The following is a 19318-nucleotide window of genomic DNA, read 5'->3' as shown; positions in this document are numbered from 1 at the left end:
GTTCACATTTTATCCACAAAAACGAAAGTTTGTTATATCTGATTCTCTGGCGCATGTATCACAAAATACAGAGGACATTGAGATTTAGTTACGATCTACATTAGCATTAGACAAAGTGGGTCTCAGTTTGTGATCTATTGTTCGGAATCCACTTGAGTGCTTCAGAAGATCTTTCTTGCTGTTCCCTTTCTTACCCTTTTCTTAGTTTGCATTAATTTTCCATCTTAACAGGTAGTCCTCGTCTTTCAACAGTTTGTTTAGTGACTGCTCAAAGTTACAACAGCACTGAAATATGTGACTTAGCAACCATTTTTCACATTTACGATTGTTGTGGCATCCCTGTGATCGCATGCTCAAAATTCAGGTGCTTGACATCTGACTCATATTTATAACCGTTGCGGTGTCCCTGGGTCATGTGATCGCCTTTTGCGACCTTCTGACAAGTAAAGTCAATGGGGAAGACAGATTCACTTAACAGCCGTGTTGCTAATGTAACCACCACAGTGATTCATTTGCCACAACTGTGGTAAGAAAGGTCGTAAAATGGGGCAAAAATTACTTAACAAATATTTCACTTAACAACGGAAATGTTGGGCTCAATTGTGGTCATGTGTCAAAGACTACCTGTATTTTTAAACTTCAACAAATAATATTATTTAAAAAAGGTGTATGGTATCTACATATATTTATAGCTGAAATCTCATGTGGAATCTTGTGAGATTTAGGCATTTTCACGCACAATCACGTGTATTCGGTAATCTTCCAGGATTTCTAAACTCAAAAGTTTTGGAAATAGGGAGAGAGGAAAAATGGCCATAGCACTTGGAGGGCTATTTTCTGTTTCCTTTCTTGGTTCTGGAATAGCGTTCTTCCAGTGAAAATCAGAAATAACAAGTTCAGATGTATGCCAGAGAAACCTCGTAGGTAGAGTTGGGATTAAAATGCATGCATTCTGTTTCCGTTCAGATCCAATTAAGATACGAGGTAGAATTTCCTGTATAGTCGGAGTTCAGGGATATGTGGGGAAGCAAATAAGGATCTCATAGAAAAAGTATTTCTCGTTAAATAGGATGTTATCAGTCTGCCTGTAAGCCAATACTGAGCTGCTTGATTCAGTCATTCAACTGGAACGCCAACCTAAGCAGGGTTTCAACTAACCTCATACAGGCCTAGTGGAAGGGGGATTCTGTGTACTTTACAAAGATTTACGGGGCGGTTTTTAGAGTAACTGTTGCATGGTTGCAAAGGTAGTAAAGAATTTACTTCTGACTTGTAAACGAGCTTGCTTTTTCTAACAAACTAGCCTCTTGAATCCTTTGGCACCCTTATTCTCAGGGTGGTGGAAACTGCTAATCCTCAGCCAAAGGTTAAAGCTTTCTCATTTAGCCCAGATAATGTAATTAGCTAGCACCGTCTAATAAATCAAATTTTCACCCTTTCAAAGTTTCAGCCTTTCCATAAATGCCCTGACATTTTTTTTCCAGTGTTTCATGCAGTTTACCAAATAATATATGCTTTTGAGGCCTTATTTATTTATTTTTTAAAAAAATGTCTCTTGTTTCATCATGGTCAGCAGAATAAAATGATAGTTATTTGTGAGTATGAGGACTGTTTTTCTCCTTCACCTGCTGTTGCTTTTTTGTTTGTTTGTTTTTTAATACAGGGATAGTTACTGTGCAGGATATCAGTGCTTTGATTTTTTCAAAGTTTAGAGGGAGATAATGATTTTCGGTTGATTCAAGGCAAACAGAACTGCAATCTTATTAATACTATTTTTCTTTTAAATTCTGAGAAACCATTCCTCTGCAGGTATAAGCTGCAGATAAGAAATTCAGATTCTACAGACCACAATTTGAAAAGAAAGGTGGATTTGACAATGGGCTAAGATCTCTGAGACTAAAGAACTGGCAATTAAGTTCAGATGGCTAAAGAGCGAGCTCTACTCTCATCGTGGCAAGGAAGAAAAAATAGGCCACCCTTTCCTGTTCTGTGCATGATCTAATCCAGTTGTTCTCAACCCTTTTAATGCCGCGAACCCCAGCTGGTCATAAGTCGAGGACTACTCAACCGGTCGTAAGTCGAGGATTACTCAACTGGTGCAGCACCGTTTGCAGAATGGGACTTTTGGCGGGCTCAGCAAGGCAGAGACAGCCTGGACAATTCCTATTGGCTTTTGAAAGCCAATAGAATTAGACTCTATTCAAGAGAGTCTATTCTATTGGCTTTCAAAAGCCAATAGAATAAAAGGGAATAGCACAGCTAAGGAAAAGGAGGGAAAAAATGGCGGACTGCGTTGTTTGGCGACCTCTGTGAAATGGTCGTTCGACCCCAAATGGGGTCCCGACCCACAGGTTGAGAACCATTGGTATAGGTTAACAATAGTGTTGAAAAATTTACTTGCAACCAGTTCTTAACGATTGTTGCGACGTTGCCGCAGTCACGTTGGTTGTCCTTTGTGACCTTCCCAGACAGCTTCCAAACAAGCAGAGTCAGTGAAGGAAGCAGGAAGGGAAGTTTGCAAGTCACGGTGGCGCAGCAGTTAGAGTGCAGTACTGCAGGCCACTTTAGCTGACTGTGTTCAACAGGTCAGCGGTTCAAATCTCACCGGCTCAAGGTTGACTCAGCCTTCCGTCCTTCTGGGGTAGGTAAAATGAGGACCCAGATTGTTGGGGGCAATGTAAATATATATATATACATTGCTTACTGGTGTACACCGCTTAGAGAGTGCTTGCACTTAAAGCGGTATCTAAGTCTCATAAATAAATAAATAAATAAATGTCTTGTTTTAATGATTGCACTCCTTAAGTGATGAATTTTCCAGTTCTAATTGTGGACCTAAGTCAAGGACTACCTGTATTTATTTGCCTGTTTCTTCATTTTATCTCAATGGTTTCCTTAAAATTTATTTATTTATTTAAATCCTGCCTTTATTATTTTTACAAATAACTCAAGGTGTTGAACATATGTAATACGACTTCTTCTTCCTATATTCTCCACAATAACAACCTTATGAGGTTTGCTGGGCTGAGAGAGAGAGAGAGAGAGAGTGACTAGCCCAGGGTCACCCAGCTGGCTTTCTTGCCTAAGGCAGACTAGAATTCACAGTCTCCCACTTTCTAGCCTGGTGCCTTAACCATTCTTCCAACCTCCATAATTTTAATCATTTTTTTTCCCTACCAGTTTAGACTTTAATTTCTCCAGAGAAGCGGCACAATTCAAACGAATTACAGCACGCTAATTGTTTCCATTGTAGGAAATGCCTTTTATTTAATCTTAGGAAACGTGCGCACATTGTTATTTTTTTTATATCGAAAACTTAAGAAATAGATGCACGTTCTTGCAAATAAGCAGCAAGAATTATTTGCTGTGTATTTTCTCTGCTCCTCCCCCCACACACACAAACATACACACATCCTTCCACCAAACGAGGAGGAAGAAAAGGAAGGGAAGCTCTGCTGGATGAACGGAAATTCACTTGCATGAAGTTGGTTGGTTTCAAAGTCTCCTCCTGCTTGCTGTTTCTTTTGAAGCTCATTCTAAGGAGTTGCCCTTATTCTTGACAGCTACAATGGGGATTTTTGAGAGACATCTTAAAGACAATAAGATATTTCATCCGATCCCCGAAAGATTGTCTTCAGTTGGCAAATATGCACAGATGAAGGAGTAGAGGGGGAAAGCTGTTAAAAAAAATGATAGACCGATGGGATGCAAAAAATAAAGTCTGGCAAATTTGATTAGAACACCATTTTATGCCCTCAAAAAAAAAAAAAAAAAAAAAAACCAAACCCACAGCAACCACTTATTACAACAATAATCGACAATATAAAGTCTTAACATTGCTAAACAAGCATCTGTTTTAGAGAAAAACTGTATTGTATTGTAATAAAGTCAAACTGCCCGTATTGTAATAAAGTCAAATTTTATTATTTCTGATTCAGCTACTATGCACCAGCATCCAATTTCAAGCCCTTCTGCTGAGGAATAATAGCATTCAGGCTTGCAGTAACTTCCAATAGAAATAGAAATGTTCTCCTACAACAATTTTGAAGTCCAATCTGTAGCCAGTTAGTATATTTATTATTCCTCTTTGCTCTGTTCTCTCCCTTTTTTTTTTTTTTTTAAGACAAATGGAACACGCCAGAGCAGCATTTGGAAACACTTCCCATTTTTCAGGGCGGTCTTTAGGGAATTGCCGCTAGAACAGAAAAGAAGTGAACAATCTTTGAATTATCTATTCTAGGGGTAGGCAACCTTAGCTTTTTTATGACTCGTGGACTTCAACTCCCAGAATTCCTGAGCCAGCATGGCTCAGCTTGGAAACCTTTCCCTTCCCCTCAGCATGGCTGGCTCAGGAATTCTGGGAGTTGAAGTCCACGAGCCATAAAAGAGCCAAGGTTGCCTATCCCTGACTTATTCCATCTGTCATGAATGAATTGGCTTTAAGATTCAGTAACTAACTGGATAATCTGATGTATGTGGACTCAAAAGTAATGAGTTCAGTGAAATTTACTCCCAAGGTGACAGCTTGACAACTAGAACCGTGACTTATTTCACAAGGCCATAATGAGAATTGGGACAGAAAAGGGGTCAAAGGGTGGAGTTTTTAATGACAAATACAGGTAGTTCTCCAGTTACAACTGCAATCGACCCCAAAATTTCTGTTGCTGAGCAAGACAGTTGTTAAGTGAGTTTTGCCCCATTTTACGGCTTTCCTCAGCACAGTTAAGTGATTCACTGCAGTTGTTAAAGTTAGTAACACGGTCGTTAAGTGAATCTGGCTTCCCCCATTGACTTTGCTGGTTGGAAGGTCGTAAAAGGCGATCACATGACCCCAGAACACTAGCAAGTTGGTTGCCAAGCATCTGAATTTTGGTCACGTGACACGGGGGTGCCACAAGCGTGAAAAATGATCCTAAGTCACTTTTGTTTTTCCAGTGTAACTTTGAACAGTCACTAAATGAATGGTTGTAAGTCGAGGACTACCTGTACTACAAAGATAAATGTATACTGAAGTGACCGTCCCTGAGCAGGGCCGAGAATCTGGAGAAACGGCAGAAGTGACTCTCTTTTTGTTAATGGCGCTTCCCTTATCATCTCTTGTCGCCCTAATAGAAGAGCGAGTGGTTCCCATAGAAGTTTGCCGTTCCAAGCTGTCCAAATATTTGCAGGGAGTCGTTTTCCGCTGTGACAAGTGCACCTTCACCTGTTCCAGCGACGAAAGTCTACAGCAACACATAGAGAAGCACAATGAGCTGAGACCTTACAAATGCCAACTCTGCTACTACGAGACCAAGCACACGGACGAGCTCGATGGTCACCTTCGCGATGAGCATAAGGTGAGAGTGATGGTAGTTCCTGCTCGGTGAGGCCCTGGCTTTTAGAGAGAGGGGGGGGGGGAAACCAGGTCTTGCCTTTCTTGAGATGTCCTTTGGCCAGCATCTTCTATAGGAAATAGTTTATTTTCCATAAGTATCCAATGTATTTAACACAGGGTTTTTTTTCCCCCATAATTAAGGGAGTATTTGCCACATGGTGCAGGCCCCCCGGGCTCTGGGCCTTTAAAATGACATTAGAGGTAAATGCATAGAGGAATATCTATCAATAATTGTTAGGCAAAAGGAATATACATGTTGCATTGCAGAGACCTCATTCCAAGTCCTTCACCTGGGTTTTCTGAATTTATACTCTAGTACAGGGGTAGGCAACCTTGGCTCTTTTATGACTCGTGGACTTCAACTCCCAGAATTCCTGAACCAGCATGGCTCAGCTTGGAAACCTCTCCATTTCTCCTCAGCATGGCTGGCTAAGGAATTCTGTGAGTTGAAGTCCACGAGTCATAAAAGAGCCAAGGTTGCCTACCCCTGTTCTAGTAGCATGCTAATAGAGCTGATTCAATACCATGTGGAATTCTTTCTCTTCTGCTCTTTTGCCCCCCCCCATTCCACCTCCACCCCCCCCCCTGAAAATATTTCACTTCTGCTAAAAAAAAATGAGTGAATCTACTCTCCGTTGGAAGTGGATCTTTACTCAGAATGTAAACTTGCTGTTAGTTTGTGGCAGGTGCATGGCAGAAAATAGATTGACATAAATCAATCACTTTTTTCTGATTATCAGTGGCTTAACAGCAGCAAGTTCAGAAAAAGTTCCCCTCCCCTTCTAAATCGGTGGCTGTGATCAAAATGAGCTTGGATGTAAAACCAGGAATGGATTTTTCCCTGACTAGACCACGTGTTTGTTTCTAGTATAAAGGAACAAATTTCAGGGCTGAATGTGTTGAGTGTCAGCTTTATTCTTTACATTTAACAATGCAGCCTACCGGCATCACCGCTTTGCATCTGGTTCTGGGTGATGAGCTTCCAGGAGCTCTAGCTAAAAAAGGTTCTTTTTAGATGGTAGAATTGGCAAAAGATGTACAGCCTAAAATCTTACACCCTCTCTAATTCATCAGAAGCTCCTTGCTCTGATAGAAGACAGGCTGTTGGGATTGGATGTAGCATCCCACTGCAAGCAGCAGATAGTTATAAAGGTCTCTGCACATATTTGTTTAATTGTGTGCTCATTGAGATGCAAAGTGAAACACAATATTCCAGATGGTGACATGATACATGACATTAGGAAGGTGTTCTGTATTCACCACCCTTGCCCAAGCTGTCCTGCCAATGTTTTGTTAGCAGGAATCTCATCCCAAAGAGTCAATACTTTTGGCTGGCGAAATGTATAAATTGAGTTGTGTTATGAAGCATGCAGTGAAAGGCCTCCTTGTAATTTAATTGTACAGAGGACCATATTTATTCCTGTCAGATAATAATGGTGTAGGACTACATCAGATACATTCTGCTCAATTAAATAATATGTGGAACGAGGAGGATGGTACATGTTCTCTCAAGCTGGTCAAAACTGTGGTGGACGGTTTAATTTTTCCCACCTGTTTCTGCCAGAATCACCCAGTGAGTTGATTGAAGGTGCCATCTTTAGTTCTCGTTCCTTTTGGTTATATCTCAAAGGGAGGTGGCAGGCCCCAAGTTTTCACCATTCTTCCACATGTTGGCTGCACTGGGTGGTGAGCCGGCAACATTATAAGAGGTGTAGGTTTTGGTTGTACTGACATGAAAAAAGAAGGGACCCCTTTGTAAATCCAGTCATTATGCACAGCCTTTAATTAATCAATCAATCAATCTAGGGAGCTCGAATTCTGTGACTGTGCTGGGATTTAGCAGATCAGAACGGATCTGCCCACTTCGTGCTCCACCCTATAGAAAGTTATCAGTGGCCTTTGCTTGTGTTAATACAATTTATAGAGCTGCCCAACTTGAATATAGCAACTCTGGATGGCGTACAGTAATGCCTCCAGATCAAAACAAGATGAACAATTTTAATTAACTTCTAAGAGATCAATAGGCAACCAGAAACTTGCATTCATATCTTGCTCCAGACGGGAAATCCAATTTTCCCAGTCCAAAGAGAAAGCGCTTTTTTTATTGCCTTTCTGAAAGCCAACAGGGCTACCCCGGTGGTTTCTTGGGAGCGGATTGCTCCAGAGGCCATTGTTTCTCTGTCTTTTCTTTCATCGGCACTTTTCATCTTTCTTCAAACAAGGGCAAATGTATGCCCTGCCAGAAGAAACCATCTATCTCTGTTACTTAACACTTTTCAGATCTTCAACTCTTTGCTTTGTTCCCACGGAGAAGATTCTCTGTTGTGGAATAGTGAGAAGAGTATTTGGTCTACGGAATTTCAAACAATGCCTGGTGTATCACAGCCTTTTTCAACCTGTTGTTTCCACACTAGGCTATGCTATACGGTGTTTGGACTCTCAGTTCCTTATAGGAGTGTCCCGCTCCCTGGAAAAAGCAAGCGGTTGCTTTCAAGAGTGGCGCTCAGTGCAGTTTTTGCAAATACACTGTGTTGTTTTCTTCCCCAAAGGTGAGTCGCAATTTTGAGCTGGTTGGACGGGTTAACTTAGATCAGTTGGAGCAAATGAAAGGAAAAGAGGAGAGCTCCAGCAGTGATGAGGAAGAAAAGGATGAGGAGATGAGCCCCAAGACAGAAGAGAGAGGTCAGTGTTGTGGTTGTCTTGCTTAATTCTCCACCCAGCAGTTCCAGTGGGAAACATTTGAAAGCTCTCAGCCATGCCAAGATGCAAACTGACTTGCCTTTCCTCCAAACAGGAGCCTGTTCAAAGGACAGTCTGTTCAGGCAACCTTTAGAATCTGTCCATCATTCTAAGAATGTATCATCATGGGTTGTTTTTCGTTTTGTTTTGCAACCGTCCAGGTATAATAGATCCCCAGTTCCTTATAAATAGATCTCAGATTTGAGGAGTATAATTAAACATCAACATCCTTGAAACTTAACTCATGGATCTGATCCTCCATAGTGTTAAATTTTCAGCAAAAAGGAACTGCCAGTGGGCATAAGCAACACTGTCCCAAAGTGTTCTGTTTGTTAAACAATTATTAAATCTGTACACATGACTGGAAGGAAAATGTATTTGTGTAACACCATAAGGATTACATTGAAACCACATGAACCTTTGGGGGGGGGATGACAAGGTGCCGTGACTGAGAAGGCCGTTGTCTTGAGGACTTGCTGTTTGTCCATTATGTCCTCTTTTCACCTGAAATGTGCCCATTTCCTGCACTGCTGATCTTTGATTGTGAATTTGATCCTCCCAATGGCAGGCAGGCAGTGAGAAACCACAGTCTAATTCACTGGGATTTCACATATGCTGATTCATAGGGGAATCATAATTAATAATAACAATATCACCCTTATCATCCAATCTTAGCTAATCTGCCTTAATAGCCATTGCTAGATCAGTTGTCCATAAATATAAGTCTCAATCTTTCTTTCTTTCTTTCTTTCTTTCTTTCTTTCTTTCTTTCTTTCTTTCTTTCTTTCTTTCTTTCTTTCTTTCTTTCTTTCTTTCTTTCTTTCTTATGCCCCCCTTCTCATATGCAGGACTCTGGGCAGCTAATAAAAACATAATAAAAAGCAATTGAGATTAAAAACAGCAGAAATAACATAAAATAATAAGGTAAATGAGAACACTGATTCAGCACAACAATGACCCAACAAATGGTTCACTCACTCTATCAGGGCTTGACAAAATCAGATTCTCCATGCTTTGCGAAGGCCAACAGGTTGAGACAAGTTTAATCTCTGGAGGAATGTTGTTTCTAGGAATGGGCACCTTGATAGAAAAGGCTTTGCTCCTAAAGTAGATGGTACTTTATCATGGGTGAGACATGGGGTATGCCTCTTCTGGATCTCACAAGATGGGCAGACACCACTAGAGAGACATAATCTGGTAGGTAGCCCTGCCCGGTCCCAGGCCCTGAAGAATTTTAGAGCTAACTTTGAATTCCACCCAAAAGCATCCTGATAGCAATACTGCTCTTAGAGCAGAGGTATAACATGTACCAATTGACCAGCACCCTTAACTGGCTCTGCTGCCGCCATATTTTGCACCAGGCAAAGCTTCTGAATACTCTTCAAGGCCAGCCTGTTGTAGAGCGCTTTGCAGTAATCCAAGTAGGAGATGACTAAGGCATGGGCGACTATGAAAAAGACCTTCATGGTCCAGAACAGATACCTGGTGCATAACACAAAGTTGCGCAAAAGACCACCTGGCCATGGCTGCCACCTCCTCTTCAAATAGAAGCTGCAAATCCAGGAGAGCACAGGATCTAATTGAGGTAATGCAACCTCATCCAGAACAAAAAATGGAGATCGCCGAAACCAGAATGCCCTAAGACACAAAGCCCCCCTTCATCTTACTAGCTTTGAGCTGAAACCTGTGGATATTTTATAAAGATTTTCCAGTAGTGGGCCCTTCAGAAACCTGTGGAGAACCCTAGGAGAAATAAATTGTTAAATGATGGAGTTGTATCTACTCATGAGTTATCTTTCAACAGCAGAGGTCTGTAAAACTATAGACAGCCTTCACCTTTCCCTCCAAGAATTTGCTTGCTTTGAGGACCCAAACTTGTGAAGCAGATAGATTGACATTTGGGGAATTAAAAAAAAATAGTTTAACCTCAAAAGAACAAGTCTTCTTTTAAAACAAAACAAAACCCTGTTTTGAGGATAGTTTAAATTGGCCTGGCTTGGATTTCAGAGAATTGTAGTTCAGTATCCTCTGAAACAAAAAGACATCTATGTGTTTGGAAAAGTCTTGACAATATTTCTTCCAGCTGTCCCCACAAAAAACAAAACTGCAGAGAAAGAAGGGCATACAAGATTTATGTGTGAGATCACACAGAAAAGCAAAAGAGAGATTGTCAATGGGTTAGGTTGGCTCATGAGTGTTTGTAGTATAATACAAAGTGGAAATGAGGCAAGCAAAGATCAGCAGTAAATGAAGCAAGATCCAACTGTTTTTCATTATGTACTTTGAGAGGACTCTGGGAAGTGAAAGACAATTGGCATTCTGTTGTTCTTTTTACTCAGGATAATCCCCACTACAGAATTAATGCTTGGAGCAGATGGTACTGTCTCATTTTCAGTGAAAAGAATCAGGCAAGATAGTCCAAGTAATTATTTTTAATGGCCTGTGTGGCAATCGTCTTAATTTTGTGAGAAAACATTTTCATCTTTTGTTTGGCAGACAGCTCTCTGGTTCACACACTAGTCCCGCATTTCAGCCAGGAGGAATGTCCACTGTGATGTCGGGGTCTTGGGAATGCTCCATTATGTTCTGCAGAACAACATCCAGCCAAAGCTTAAGCCGATAATTAGTGCTTCCCCCCGTTAGAATCAGTGAGAAATATCTGGCTGGCCTAGTCTTGAAGCGTTGATTGGCAGAGCATGCTCAGATTAATAAATACTTTCATTGAGTGCTACTCCACAAGGAATGCCTTCCCTATAGATGGTGATCATATGGCTGCATACCTGTGATCTATCATTGACCCGAGGCATAAACCACATCCAGTTAAGTGGAATCAAATTGCACTCTGTATTCAGAGCAACTTTTACTTCCTTTCCAATGCATGCTCACGGAATACTAGAACGAGTAAATTTAGCCCCAATGAACTCAAAAAAAAAAAATCCATATTTTTGTTAAATGACTCTGCACTTGTTAGGTTCATTCACAAGAAACGTTAAGGCAGTAGTGCTGGCTTAAATTTGATTTGCTGTCAATCAGCATCTGTTTTTCACAAGACAAAGATGGCACCTGTTAGGCATTTTCTGCATTTTTTTTATTCTGTGCCTTGTAGTATATAAAACAATTCATACAAGTGGAAAGATTTCTCTCTTTTAGAGATAGATAGTATCTATATAAAATAACAATCCTAGAAGTTACGAGGTCCCCATAATTCCCCCCCAACCTCTGGAATTGTTATTTTATATAATGACTGTGTAACTAGCTAACAATAGTAAAGTAGTTGAATATGGCAACTACTAACAATAGTATTTGTTATATATAATAATAGTATAATCATGTAACAATAGTTAAAGTAGTTAACTATTAAAGTAGGAGTGAAATCCTGCCTTTGGAACCTAGAATTACTTTCAAGGCTATTGGATGGTGATGATGACGACGACGACTGTGATATACATTGAGTCAAGTCTGACTCTTGGCAATTCTATGGGCCATGTCGCTCCACATCTTCCAGTCTTGTGCTATTTCTTTGAATATTTCTGTGCTCTGTCTAGTGTCAGCTTTCATAGTGAAGTTAATGTACAATTTAGAACAACAACACAGGTACAGTGGGTAACGTACAGTGATGTGTATGCAAATTATAGCTTTGGCTCATTTTCCTCAGTGAACATTTTTTTTAACTTATTTGTTTAATTGGGTTCTCTGTCTCTACTTTTAGGACATGTGGAGAACAGATCACATTTTAGATCATGTTTACGCAGAAATATTGAAAGTTTAAAAGGGTTCACAAATTATTAAGCGCCACTGTAGTTATAAAGAGTGGAAGACAAGACTGGCAAAGCTGAAATGTTCTATTCATGAAACGAAATTTCACCATTTCTCAAATACCATTAAGCAAAATCTGGCCTTTCTATAATATGCCTCAAAGAGAACTGCAGGGTGTTCACATTCTTTGCTAAACGAAAACGTCCATCTCTTAAAAGACACTGGATTTCCATCTCATGAGCCCTTTCTAAGAAAAATTTGTGATGTGTTTTTCTATTGGACTTCAAAACTACTTTCCCTTTCTGCCTTCTGCCTCCTTGAGAACACCTTGGCTTACACTTAAGATTAACGCATGTCTATGTGCTTCTTTTCCTCCAAGGGGATGTGAGGTTTTCAGAAAACAGTCCTCCTGAAAAACGCTTCCCCTGTGAATTTTGTGGCCGAACGTTTGCTGAAGGCTCTGAATGGGAACGACATGTACTGAGACATGGCATGTAAGTGGATCCAGAAGCTACCACTTCTTCCACCAGCAAAGGGGAGAATAGAGCTTCTCCCTGGTATAGTGTATATTATGAAGCAAATACTACAACAAAGCATATTTATTATCAGCCAGTTAAAGAGAAATTAATGCTGACTGGGGGAAACTGTATTTTTCCTGTAATGAAAACAAAGAACTTGTTGGATTAAAAAGATACTAAACAATAGTTTTAAACTGCATTCTGTTTACTAATGCTAAATAATAATAACGTGTTTCTACTAATATATAATTGCCTCTAATATATAATCACAGTGATATTGTTGAAAATTAGAAAAATTAAAGCCACTATCAGCATAACTCGGCAAGAGATCCTGTGTGTTTTTCCTCCTACAAAATGTCATTATTAACATATCAAATATTTGAATGGGATTAAAATACACATCAGCTTTGATACAAAAGTCATAATTTCTCCCTACAAACTCAACTATATTTTCATCTCCCTCTGAATATCCTCCATCAGGATGATAATATTTTGAAATGTTTTCATCCATTAAACTAGGTAGTAATTCCCAACTTGGATTATACTGTAGAGATTTGACTGTATTCTATATTTTGGGGTGTTTATCATTACTTGGACATATGCATTATATTCTTGAATGGATCTGCTTCTACTGTGTAGTTGCTGACATGCAGACACACATGCACCCCCCCAAAAAACATGCAACCCCCTAACTATTTTATGTTTAGACTTAAACTAGGGGTCCCCAACCCCTGGTCCATGGACCGGCACTGGTCCACAGCATGCCAGCAACCGGTCCGCACAAACAAGCAAAGCTCCATCCTTGGGATGCAGGCGGTATTCAAAACCACACCCCCTCTGTTCCATGGAAAAACCTTTCTCCATGGCACCGGTCCCTGGTGTCTAAAAGGTTAGGGACCTCTAACTTAAACACTTAGCCCACGAACTCCTTTTATATAAATAATTAAAATAAATGCTGCCTTTGAGTCAGATCCCAGTAACTGCCTAGACAAGTCCCTGCAGTTTTCTTGGCAAGATTTTTCAGAAGTGGTTTGCCATTTTCTCCTGGCCTAAGACTGAGAGAAAGTGACTTGCCCAAAGTCACCCAGCTGGCATTATGCGTAAAATGAGACTAGGTCTCATAATCTCCCATGTTCCAGCCTTGGTGTTTTAACCCACTACACCAAACTGGTTCTCTTAAGCTATAAGAAATTGGCCAGTTACTCTTAAGTCCCAGAGAAAGTCTGATTAAAAGGAAAAAGCCTTATTACAAGGAAAAAGAAATTAAATCACAAAGTCTTAGGAATCAAATATCTGTATATTTTAGTTCCCGACACTCCCACAAATTAATGAGTGCATAAAGGCGGGTCCTTCTTGGTGCCTTTGTTCCTCTACCTCTCTCCTGATTTAAGGGGGAGTTTGCTAATCATTTGGGAGAAACAACATCCAGCTTATTTTGCCCTGTACAGATAGTCCTTGAGTTATGACAGTTCACTTTAGCGATGATTCAAAGTTACGTCACCACCCCCAAAAGTACTTGCAACCCAGTCCCAAAGTTACAAATGTTGCAGGACCACAACAGTCGTTCACTCTTCTGAATGACTGCAGAGGCGCATGTCTCCTTGCCCCTCCCCAGGGTCTTAACAGGCACTGGCCCTTATATACTAGCCCACCGACACCTCCCCATCCTGTCACCAATCGCTCACTTACTTTTCAAAGATCTGCAGAGCTCAGGGCCACGTGGCAGAAAAGCAGCCATCTTCTCAGACTCTGGTGAAGCTGTTCTCATTAGGTCTTGTGTTCTTACACAACCATCCATCTCCTTTGCAAAAGGCTTTGCACAGACAGAGGAGGCCTGCAGGAGTGCGAGATCTCGCCCCCGAAGGGTTCCATCCCCTTTGCAAAAGGTTTTTGGTGCAGAGGAGAGAGACCTGCCAGAGCACGAGATCACCCCCTGCAGGCCTCCCTCCTCTGGGCCAAAAACTTTTGCAAGGGGACAGAAGCCTTGGGGGGGGGAGCCTGATCCCGCACCCCTCTAGGCCTCCATCGTCTCCTTTTTCTAAAGGAGACAGAAGAACACAAGATCTAAAGAAAACAACTTCACCTGCATTTGAGAAGACCAGCCACTTTTCTGCCACGTAGCCGATCTTCGAAAGGTAAGTGCGGAAAAAGTGGAAGCAGCTATGGGGAACCTAAAGGATGGGAAGGGGAGTATGAGATATCTCAGTGGATTGTGGGGAGACCTTGGATGGCCAAAGGCAGGAGGTGTTTTCCTGCACTAGGCCGCCCATGGTTGTCCCTACCCCTGAGGTACCTCATGTGCACTTATCGACCTATCCATTCGATTAACGAATGCCTTGGGGAGAAGAGGGATTCCTTTAAAGTGAGTCAGTTAATGTTATGGGCAGCCTCTAATATGGTCATAGCCCGAGGATTACCTGTACTGTAGCCTCAGAGAATCCTGTAATGAGACCATCTGACTCGCTAAGTTAGTCCTAAGAGCAGCGTGGATTTACTCTTCCAAATTTTTAAGTCACGTTGGGTCTTCCTAGCAAGGAGAGCCGATAAGTCCCTATGATGTCCAAAATGTTATTTTCCCCTTCCTGTCTCCCATTTCCAGGGCAGTGAATGAAACCAACCTGGTCATCAGTGACGAAAGCCAGGCCAAAGAGAATGCAGAAGAAACGGTTAAGGTACCATTGGCAGAAGAAGTGGAAAGCAGCCCGAAGAGACTGGTGGACTTTTCCCACAAGAACGAAGCTGCCATCTGTATCATTGCTGCTGCTACTGCTGCTGCTGATAATAAATCACTCCCAGAGATGGCAGAGGTCAAAAGTGAATGAGCACCTGGTGTGATTTCCGACAACCTACTTGAACAGTGATGAATGGGGAGGGGGCGGGCAGGGGGACAAGGAAGAATCAAAGCTGCTTTTAGGACTGAATGATCTATTTTCAAAGCACTGGTACCTGTGTGTGCGCGTGTGGTGGGTGGGTGTGCGCGTGTGTGCGTGTGTGTACATAGATTAAATTTATTTAATTGAGGACGGTTGGATACGTGGCTCCATGACACCCGCACGACTCTTCTGGATCTTGACAATGGGAAGCTACGGTCATAACTTTGGACTTGTGAGAAATCAAATTCCCAAGACACATGTCGCATTTTTGCCTTTGTGCTCCACCGCGGAGACTTCGGGATCCTTCCGACGACAGAGGCGTCCCAAGGATGGAAGAATGCAGGGGACGACAATGTTCCGTGTCCAACTTTGGGGCACTTTTTTTTTCTAATTTTAATATACATATTACGCTTTTCCAGAGTGACAAAAAAAAAAACAAGGAAAAAAAAAGAAAGTTAAAAACTGCTTTTGCTTAAAACAGTCACCTGTTTCCTAGTACCTCAGAATTAACCAAGGGAAATTAAAAGAAAAACACACAAAACAAATCTCTGCATTTGTGAGTACTACCTGTTGTTATTGTGGTTAAATATATATATAGAAAGACAGACTGCTGGGCAAGATGATGAATGGAAGAAAAAAAACCACAAAGTTTTAAAAGAAAAAAAACAAAAACAAAATTGTGCTCAAAAATCCCTGCGGGGGGTTTATTTCTTAAAATACTGTGATTTTTTTAATTATTTTAGTAAAAAAACAAAACAAAAAAAGAGAGAATTCCTTAGATACCTGTCTGTGACTTGTCATCTTTTATTCCAGGTAAGCTGTTTGTTAAGCGTTCAGCTATGATTTTAGGGCGTTGGGTTGGTTGGTTGGGGTTTTCTTTTCTTTTTTAAGACTCATGTGATTGACTCTGTGCCGTTCTTGTTTGCCCCATGTCTACGTCGGCTCAGCCTGAGGGATTACAATACAGCACAATTAATTTTTTTCCATGTAAAGTAATGTTATTTCCCCCCATTTCTCCTTTGCTCACCCAATGAGACAGGGCTGGGACAGAGAAGTGGTTCCTGTGAATAGATCATTATTATTATTATTTAGTTATAAACATGTGAAGATATCAAAGAAGTAACTTTTTTAAAGAAACTCAAAAACAAAAAAACCCTTTAACTAAAGAACCAAACTTACAGCACAGCTATGCAGGTTGTGGGCCAGTCCAAGAGGTCCTCAGATTCATTCTGTTGCTCGTCCAGTTGAACATCTTTCACTGATTTATTATTTTGGTTACTTAAGAAAGGTTGCCTTTTTTTTAATGTGGTGTGTCTTGTTTTGGTACAAGGAGGGTTGGAAGGAGGGAGTTGATAACCACATAGTTCTAAAGTTCAGGTAATCCAGTTTTGCAATATTAGGAGCCTAGAGATCTACATTTTGTGGACCTCGAGGGAGAGAAATCATCACATCACCTCGCATTCTTCACATGAGGGGGAACAGCAGAGCCTAAATAGGAACAGAAGTTGTGTTTGAGTTCCATTTTTCATGTAAAAATGTTGGGATATCTTGCATGAACGTGAAGCAGAAGGTCCAGGCCCAGAAAGAATGGTCTGATAGTCAACAAACGGGGTTACTTTCCAAAAGTAGAAAGTACTTGAGTGAAATCTAGTTTTAGAAATGCATGTGTCTCTTTGGGTTGCTTTTCTTTTTCTTTTTTTTTCTTTTTCCTTTTTTTTTTTTTTAAACTTTGAGGGAAGGGGAAGGGATGGGAGACAGGAAGCTGCTGAGAAGCTGATATCCACACAAAAGTTCTCCTCAAATGGATGGCGTAAAAGAGGTGAAAAGAAAAAAAAATACCATTGCATTTGTGGAGGAAGTGCTACTTGAAAAAAGCATGATGTTTTGAATTTTGCAGATTCTTAAGTTTGTGAGGGTGGGCTTTCAGTTTTGTTTAGTTTTTTTCCCCTTTTTTAATTATTTGGTGGGGAGGGAGAGTCATGCGGCAAACATATTGGAAGGAGAAGTATAAATAAACATTTTGTGTCTGAATGTTTTCTTTTTAATTGGCCTCATATCAAATGTATTTAAACAGTTCCATACCTGGATTGGATGTTTGTAATGGTTACCAAAAATGAAAAAGAAAAAAAAAAGAAATGATTGTGACATGCTTTTATCACTACTTTATTTTTCGAATAACGTGTAAATATTGTAATCCATTGGATTTTTTTTGTTTTTTTTTTTTTTGTTTTGTTTTGTTTTTTTTAATTTTATTTTTTTTTTGCTAACCTGTTAATAAATATATGGGACCATTATCCTTTTTAACAAGTCTAGAATGTCATATTTTTTCTTGTGTTTTTTCCCCCTCCCAAATGTATCCCTTGATATATTGTGGACACACATTTTAGATGCATTATTATGATTCTGTTGGCTGTAATGATGACCTAGGATTGAGAATAACATCCTTTTTTTTATTTGTTTAATTTATACAGAGGACTTTTTTCAGAGTTTGAGAGAAGGAAATAAATAGCAAAATGATAACCCACTGGCTTCAGAACTCAGTATTTCCTAATTAAAATTAACTACTGCTCAGTGTTTGGTGGGTGAGGCGTGGATGTTCTGAAATGTTGCACTGATAACTTTTTTAAGGCAAAAGAAAACGAATAAAAAATTTTCAAACAGAAGTGTGCGTATGGTTCTCTCAAGTTCAGAAATGCTCTTGCCTTTTTTTTTTTTTGTCTTGTTTTAACCCTGAAATACTGGCCCTTTAATATGATGTCATTGTTATCATCAGTGAAAGGCAAGTACTTTTTAATCATTGTCAGACCCAGCTAATTTTTCCCAATGAAAAGTTTGGTGAGATTACTTTTTAACATTTTTTAAATTTGTCAATCTCTCTCACTCATTCTCTCTCTCTCTCTCTCTCTCTCTCTCTCTCTCTCTCTCTCTCTCTCTCTCTCTCTCTCTCTCTCTCTCTCTCTCTCTCTCTCTCTCTCTCTCGCGAAAATTAAGTTCTTCATTTGGAGCTAATCTTACCGGGTTTCACACATTTTCCTCAAGAGACATCATCAGATCTTCCATTGAACTCAGCAGGTTTCAAACGCGTTTAAAGGTTTCCCCTGTCCTGTCACAACGGACTCAGGGAGATGATGCTCATTTCAGATTCTCAACTGAGGGAGCCTGTGTTGTCTGAGAGACATATCTGTCATCATGTGGCCAGCATACAGAACGCAGTAACCTTTCCCGCCAAAATGGTATCTACTCGCATTTGCATGTTTTCAAACTTATAGGTTGGCAGGGGCTGGGGCAAATAATGGGAGCTCACCCTATTGCATGGCACCCGGGTGTAAACTTGGCCTGTCACTTTTCCAGCTGACAAGCTCAATGTCTTAACTGCTGAACCACCATGCCTCTTGAAACTCATTTAACTAGCAATTAATTGATTTAATTAGTGGTAATAGCTACCTACTACTTCCCAGAGGTCAGTCATCCAGGTTAGTGAAAACTAGTTTTCCTAATAAGAGAAAATGACACAGTATAAACCTGGCAAATACCCATAGATGTAGGTTTTGGTAGTCTTCTCAAACAAAAATGGCTTAGCTGTTCACACTTCACTTCTAATGTCACCTAATATCACTTGGGAGGGGAGCAGGGAAGGATTGTCACAGGAGGCTGTTTGTTTGATGGTTATGTTATCTGCATATTCTAAGAATGTCTTCGAAATTTAGGAAAGTGAGACAGGATGCTGTAATTCCAATCCCCATACAGGTAATCCTCAATTTACATTTCATTTAGTGACTGTTCAAAGTTACAACAGCCATTGAAAAATTGATTTATAATCAGTTTTGGCACAATCACTGCAGCATCCCAGTGATCATGTGCTTGGTGTTTGAATTCAGATGCTTGGCAACTGATTCATATTTATGATGATTGCAGTGTCCTGGGGGCAGAAGATCTGCAATATTCTGACAAGCAAAGGGGAAGCCAGATTCATTTAATAACCATGTTAATAACTGCAGTGAATCACTTAACTGTGGCAAGAAAGGTCGTAAAAATGGGGCAAAACGTACTTAACAAAT

General features: G+C 40.4%; 1 protein-coding gene across 17 annotated transcripts in view; it reads left to right on the top strand.

Annotated features, from left to right (window-relative positions):
• The window catches only part of ZNF462 (zinc finger protein 462), a 199808-nt gene extending 181888 nt beyond the window's left edge, over nucleotides 1-17920 (top strand). For all 17 annotated transcript variants that reach the window (XM_039339103.1, XM_039339108.1, XM_039339095.1 and 14 more), the window contains 4 exons: nucleotides 5113-5336; nucleotides 7924-8056; nucleotides 12249-12363; nucleotides 14987-17920. In XM_039339103.1, coding sequence (XP_039195037.1) covers nucleotides 5113-5336; nucleotides 7924-8056; nucleotides 12249-12363; nucleotides 14987-15209 — 695 coding nt within the window. In that variant the 3' untranslated portion in view covers nucleotides 15210-17920. The remainder of the gene's footprint in view (nucleotides 1-5112; nucleotides 5337-7923; nucleotides 8057-12248; nucleotides 12364-14986) is intronic.
• The last annotated feature ends 1398 nt before the right edge of the window (nucleotides 17921-19318 follow it).

Source organism: Crotalus tigris, unplaced genomic scaffold, assembly GCF_016545835.1.
Source record: "Crotalus tigris isolate CLP2741 ecotype Arizona unplaced genomic scaffold, ASM1654583v1 scf7180000017729.2337069, whole genome shotgun sequence".
In the NCBI taxonomy this organism is placed as follows: Eukaryota; Metazoa; Chordata; class Lepidosauria; order Squamata; family Viperidae; genus Crotalus; species Crotalus tigris.
The sequence above is the reverse complement of the archived record's forward strand: the minus strand, read 5'-3'. Positions and strand labels throughout refer to the sequence as shown.